The sequence below is a fragment of the Anas platyrhynchos genome, chromosome 18 (genome assembly GCF_047663525.1).
Source record: "Anas platyrhynchos isolate ZD024472 breed Pekin duck chromosome 18, IASCAAS_PekinDuck_T2T, whole genome shotgun sequence".
NCBI classification, from domain to species: domain Eukaryota; kingdom Metazoa; phylum Chordata; class Aves; order Anseriformes; family Anatidae; genus Anas; species Anas platyrhynchos.
The window spans coordinates 3,010,939-3,017,352 of record NC_092604.1 but is presented as its reverse complement, the minus strand read 5'-3'; the positions used below and the strand labels follow the sequence as shown (position 1 = coordinate 3,017,352).

Sequence of the window (6,414 nt, the reverse complement as noted above, 5' to 3'; positions counted from 1 at the left end):
GCAGAGGTGGAGGGGCTGGACAAACGGTGCACGAAGGCACCAGTGTCCCAGTGGCTGCCCGTCCCCAAAGCCTCAGTCTTGCCCCAGCCTCTGCTCCCACCACTGCGGCTGTCCCCGTCCCCAAAGCAGCCCCCTCCGGAGCCGCCCTTGCACTTGACGAGCCCCCGGCGAGGAGCTGCTGAGGGTACGGCCCTGCCCGCGGGGCTGGGGTCGTCGCTGTCCCCCTTCACGGGCGCCCCGATGGCGGCGAGCAGCGGCAGCGAGCACGTGGGGGCCTGCTCCACCGGGCCGCTGCCCCCTCCTCAAGGCTCAAAGGGATCAAGTTCACGCCCGACCCACCGGCGGTGGGGCCGCGCCGCGGGGGCCAATGGGGCGGGGGCCCATTTCCATACGGTCCGGGCCGGCCCGGCTCGGCCCCGCCGCCTTCAGTGGCCCCGTCGGCGCCGCAGCATGGAGGCAACGGCCGACGGCCCGCGCCCGGCCTGAGCGCGGCGGCCGGGCCGAGCCGAAGCCCCGTCGGCGCCGCATGGAGCCCTAGGCCGCGGCCACCATGTTCAGCCCGGACGGGGGGCTGCCGGCCGCCCCCTTCGGCCTCCTGCCCGACGGCGGCCCGCCTTTCCCGCGCGGCGGCTACGACGGCGCGGCCCCGCAGCAGCTCTTCTTCCCTTTCGCCGCCGAGCCCGACGGCGGCCGCGACGCCGCGGCGGCCCGGGCCTGGCTGCCCCCGGCCGCGGGGCCGCCCGCTAAGACGGAGGCGCGCCCGGGCCGGCCCTGCCGCCAGGGCTCCCCCGAGGCCCGCGCCGCGCCGCCCGCCGCGCCCTGCTGCGGCCCCGCCTGGGCCGCCCCGCCGTGGGCCGGACCCGCGCCCCCCAACGCCGCCGCCGCCGCCGCCGCCGCCGCCGCGCCCTTCCCCAGCGCTGCCGCCGCCGCCCCTTTCCCCGCCGGTCCCGGCCACGGGCTCTGCCCCGCCGCCCTGCAGCCGGGCTCCGGCGGCCTCGCCAGCCTGGGCAGCAGCGGCAGCTCCAGCGGCGCCGCCAGCGAGGGCGGACACTCCAGCGACAGCGGCGACGAGGTGAGACCCCGCTCCCTTCCCCTGCGCGTCCCGGCCCCGCCGCCCCCCGACGGCTGTCCCGTCCCGCCCGCCACCCCGGCCCCGCCGCGTGCTCGGCGCGCTCCGAGTCTTCGTAGACGGTCCCCGGCCGCGGGACGGGCGACTCGCTGTCCCGACTTCGCAGCTGTCGACGGGACGGCCGTCGGCGGGGACGGGTTTGGAGTGCGTTATCGGAACGAGACGTGGGTGAGTCGTCCTCGGGACCGGGGACGCCGTCCCCATGTCCCGCTGGGAATGAGCGGCCCCGGCGGGCGGGGATGTTGGGAGCGCTTGCAGCCGTCGGGTCCCCGGGCTCCGACTGCCGGCAGCACCTTCTCGTTCCGGCATCGCAGCTCCCTCTGTCCTCGGGGCCTGCGCAAGTGCAGCTTTGCGGCGTAAGTACACCTTTGAGGTCTTTTAACGTTTCGAGGAAACATCTGCAGGGAGAGGTTCTGGGTAGCCGTGCGGAGCGGCTGCGGAGGTCGGCCCGAGGTCAGGGGATGGGACGGCAGAAAACCTGCCCTCAGGTCGGGGCTCCAGGGTGGGAACCCGTTAATCTGTCCTGTGCCTGGCAAACTCTCCCCTCAGCGCGGCCGTGACCCCCGTGGAGTCAGGGAGGCGCTGATGAAGGAGGAGACTTCCAGGGTGGCAGCCAGCCGGGCCGGGGGGCATTTCTCTGCCCGCGGAGCCAGCCCCGTGCCTTCTTCCCCCAGTTCAGAGACCGGGGGCAGCCACGCAGGCCTGCAGGGCTGTCTCACCCCTACAGGCAGGCGAGGGAAGAAGGGCTCGGCCTTTGGAGAGGTGCTTCAGAGCAACCAAGACGCTTTCGTGGCCCCGCGGGCGGCGCTCTGCCGCGCCCAGCGCCCCTCAAGCCCCTGCTGTAGAAGAGGGGGCTCCGCTTGGTCGGGAGCCCGGGGCAGCGCAACGCGGTCGGGCCCGGGGCTCTGCCCCGCTCAGCTCCCGGTCGCCGCGGCCACCTCCAACCATCGCGGTCGGGGAGGGAGCACGCGGTTGCCCCGCACCGCGCCCCGCGGGGCTGCGCCCACTCACGACGCCCACGGGCATCACTGGGACGAGAGCAGCCCTGCTGGCTGCCCCCGGTGAGGGGAGACACCTTCATTTAGCAGCGTGACTGGCAGTTGTATTTGGGGATTTCTTTTTTTTTCGTGGCGTGATGTAAAAGCATCCTTCCCAGCAAACACTCTCTGGGGTTAGCAGCAACGATGATGTGGTTTGTTTCAAAGCTTTTCTGAGCTTTTATTTTTCTGGTGTGGGTTTCTTGTTTTTGCACGGAGTTGCTGCTCTGTAAGTGGCAAAGTAAGGTTGGAGCCCAGCCCGTGGGGTACTGGTGTGTGTGTTACACAGCCGGGCACAGCTCTCCTGCCCGCCCTGCAGTTCACGTCCTGTGCTGTGTTGAGGCAGAAGGAACAGTTCTCTCCTAAGAGGCTCGGAGTGCCCCATGGTAGGGATGCTTTGGGCTTCTTGTTGCCGATGTACTTGAGCAATTAAAAGCTGAGACTGGCCAGCAGGAGGCATGCATGTAAAATATGAAAAATGCGGCAAATGTGAAAATTGGTGAAAAGATTGCAAAATGCCCACTACAGCTGTTCAAGACTGTACTGCAGGGAGGAAGTGAAGCACTTAGGTAAGCAGCTTTCCAAAAGTGAAATCTGGCTGTTGCAAATTGTGCTCGAAACCCAGTCAAATCATATGTTCTTTCAAAATTCACTTTATCTGAGTCATTTCTTCTTCATTGGGCTCAGCCAGGAGAGGGGCTGGTGCCTGCCCTGCATCCCAGGGGACATGCTGTGGGGTGCATGGTAGAGGAATGATGCTGGGGACATCACCAAAGCTGCCTGTGGGTCTGTGGTGCCCTTGGTCAGGCTGTGGGTGTGAGCCCAGGCAGAAGAGACGTGCTGCCCACACCTCAGGGCAGAGCGTCCCACACCTCGGGGCTCTGGTGCTCCACGTCATGCATTCTGTCCCAGAAAAGGGCCAGAGGTTTCTCCATGTGCTCCTGTGTGGAGCAAGGCGTGGGGGGGGGGGCGAGGGCACTAGGGGTCTAGAGCCCAGTGGAGTCCATTGTTTGGGGGTTGGGGAAAATCCTTTCTGCCACTACCCCATCAACCCTAGGTGGCAACCGCAGGTGTGCATCAGTGCTACCAAGGGATCTCCACCCCTCGTCCCTATCCCAGGCCTGTACTGCCCCCCTCCCCCCCCCAGTGATGGGACTCTGCTCTTTGCAGTCCTAGCCCAGGTGGGTGCAAGTTTTCCCTCTGAGTTTGCTTTTCCCTGCCAGGATGCACCAACCTCAGAAGAGCTGGAGCAGTTCGCCAAGGACCTTAAACACAAGCGCATAATGCTGGGTTTCACACAGGCTGACGTGGGGCTGGCTCTGGGCACTCTCTATGGTAAGCTTTTCTTCACATCTCTCCCCATACCTGTTGGGGGGGAAAGGGCAACATGGGGGGATAGGTCACCTGGGCAAAAGAGATTTTTGCTACATAACAACCTGCAAAAGCAGTGGCCAGCACCAGCCTGTATTTGCTAAAGCTGCTGTTAACACCAATGAACTGGTTTACAATAGCTGTTTCTGAAGAGTTTCTGAGTGCTGAACCAGCAGGGAAAATGCCCTTCCTGGTGCCTGGTCCCTGAGGAGCCCTGGGGGGCTGCTGGGGGTGGCAGCTGCCCTCAGGGAGCTGTGCATAACAGCGCCTGCCTCCCCGTGCAGGGAAGATGTTCAGCCAGACTACCATCTGCCGCTTCGAAGCGCTCCAGCTCAGCTTCAAGAACATGTGCAAGCTGAAGCCACTGCTACAGCGTTGGCTCAATGAAGCAGAGAACACAGACAACATGCAGGAGGTATGGGGCTGGGCAGGGCAGGGTGTCTGGTTTATGTGCTGACAGGTGAGCTGCAGCCTCTCCTGCCCTGCACACATGCTTTTTGGGAGAGGAGGGGAGGAGCAGGCTTCCCTTGCCATGGCAGTGGCTCACTGCCTTTCTCACAGCCATGGGTTTGGTCCCGAGAGGGAGGGGAGTACTCAGCCCACTGCTGATCTGCTAAGTAGACCCTTCAGCCAGTCAGGTGGGAGCCCAAATTCCCCCATGTGCACCATGTGACAGCAGGGGCAGCTCTCATCTCAGAGCAGCTGGCTACTGATGGAGTCTGGGATGAGCTGGAGATGCATCTCACTGCTCCCTGAGGGCAGGCTGGAGGGATGGGATGTAATGCAGAAAGATGTGTCCATCTCCTCTGCCCATGCAGGTGGGGAATCAGCGGTAGGATGCTGGGAATGACCCCAGTTGCAGTGGGGTGAAGCTCAGCAGTGAAGTCTGAGCTTTTACTGCATCTCTGCACTGGTGATCAGAAAGAGTCTGTGCTGGCAGACGGTCATAGGGACAAAGCCTGCCATCCCTCCCAGACCTCTGCAGCCAGCTGTGTGTGTGTGTGTCCGGAGGCTGGGGGGACATTGCCAGGACCTGTGACCAAGTGTGTGGTCTCTCTCACTTCCAGATGTGCAATGCAGAGCAAGTGCTGGCCCAAGCCCGGAAGAGAAAACGCAGGACCAGCATCGAGACCAATGTGAAGGGAACGCTGGAGAGCTTCTTCCGCAAATGTGTGAAGCCCAGTCCCCAGGAGATCTCCCAGATCGCTGAAGACCTGAACCTGGACAAAGATGTAGGTTTGGAGGGTGGGGGACAGGGGTTCCAAACACCTGCAGTTCCTGAGCATCCACATCAGGCCAGTTTTGATACTGGAAGAAGGTGTGGGAGGGTGGCTGGAGCTGGTTGCCACCATCTGACCCTCCGTTCTGAGCCCCAGGAGGAGCCGTGCAGGGGGTCAGGTGCTTCAGGGCCATGGAGGTGCCACCAGCAGAAGGGTCTTGTTGCCACACTGTCCCTGGGCTTGCAGAGCACCACTCATCCTTGCCTTATCTCCCTTCCCTCACAGGTTGTCCGGGTCTGGTTCTGCAACCGGCGTCAGAAAGGCAAGCGGCTGCTGCTGCCCTTTGGCAATGAGACGGAGGGGGTGATGTACGACATGAACCAGTCCCTGGTGCCCCCTGGCCTACCCATCCCAGTGACGTCCCAGGGTTATAGCTTAGCACCATCCCCTCCTGTCTACATGCCGCCCTTCCACAAGGCTGAGATGTTCCCTCAAGCTCTGCAGCCTGGGCTCTCCATGAACAACAGCAGCCACTGAACCAGGGCAGGCAGAAGTGTGCCCCAACTGCAGCCCATCTGTCCAGGGGCAGCATCCTCCCCTTGCCTCGACAAGGCACGGGCATGGCTCTGGCCCTGGTCCCAGGGCTTGTCTGGGCAGTGGCTGTGCTATTTTACAGCTTTTGGGGCCTGAAGGGCTGAGGAAGGGCCAGGAGACAAGCGTGGGGATGGTGCCCGCTCTCTACAGTTGCTCCCAGTCCTTCCCAGTTACATGAGGGGAGCTGGTCCCAGCAGCTCCTCTGCATAGGGTCAGCACCCTCCTGCCTTTCAGGGTTGTGGGGGAGAGCTCCCTCACTGTTACCTGCCAAAGCCATGCGTGCCTGGGGGCTGGGTGGAGCTGCCTGTGCCTGACCCCTGCCAAGCTGCTCCTGTGAGAACCAGAAAAAAAGCATTTCAAAATTTTTTAGGGGTGGGGGGAGTTTTTTTTTTGTTTGGTTGGTTTGGTTTGTTTTTTTGTTTGTATTTTTTGTTTTGTTTTGTTTTGTTTTTCTAATGGTTTTGGCTGTATTTCTAGTTTTTAAAAAGCAAAATTCTTTGTAGTGATCACTAGTTTCCCAGATGCCTCCTCCATGTTATATAGAGCAGGGCTGGGGCATTGCACACGGGGAAGGGGAGGTCCCCGCATGGGCTCTGCTCACTGTTCCGGGTGGCTGGGGTGAGCCAAGGGCTATTGCATGATGCTGTGGGGGGAGCCCTCAGCAGCCCCAGCCTCCAGCCCTGCTTGTCCTGGCAACACAGGAGGGTTACCCTGCTGCCTGCCCCCTGTGGCAGGTCAGCAGGGCAGAGCCCAGGGCTCTTCTCGCAGCATCACCCCAGAGCCTCTGGGCCCTCTTCACTCTAGAGTCCTAGCTGGGCTGCCCTGGGGCTATTCTGCAGGGATCCCAGCCCAGGGCCCACAGTGAGGCTGATGCCATCCTGTCCATGCTGCTAGCACCCCGTGCCTTTGAGCCTGCTGTAGTTGATGATTTTTTTTTTTTCCTTAATCATATTCCCTCTGGCAGTGAAATAAATCTCAGTTCTTTGGGGCATGAGAGCTAGTCAGCTCTTTCCTTGCCTCCTTTATGTCCTGTGCCTGCTTGGGTCCTGCTGTGGTCACTGTC

General features: G+C 62.4%; 1 protein-coding gene across 1 annotated transcript; it reads left to right on the top strand.

Moving 5' to 3' along the window:
• Nucleotides 1–356: 356 nt before the first annotated feature.
• On the top strand, nt 357–6,414 carry LOC106015462 (POU domain, class 5, transcription factor 3). Its single transcript, XM_027470873.3, has 5 exons — nt 357–1,072; nt 3,390–3,501; nt 3,822–3,952; nt 4,605–4,769; nt 5,043–6,414. Exons 1-5 carry the CDS (start codon nt 551–553, stop codon nt 5,292–5,294), a joined length of 1,182 nt encoding a protein of 393 aa, XP_027326674.2. The 5' UTR covers nt 357–550; the 3' UTR covers nt 5,295–6,414.

Coding starts and splice junctions, on each gene's coding strand:
- LOC106015462 (XM_027470873.3), top strand. CDS start 551: ATGTTCAGCCCGGACGGGGGGCTGCCGGCCGCCCCCTTCGGCCTCCTG. Junction 3,502..3,821: donor GGCTCTGGGCACTCTCTATG/GTAAGCTTTTCT, acceptor CTCCCCGTGCAG/GGAAGATGTTCAGCCAGACT. Junction 3,953..4,604: donor ACACAGACAACATGCAGGAG/GTATGGGGCTGG, acceptor TCTCACTTCCAG/ATGTGCAATGCAGAGCAAGT.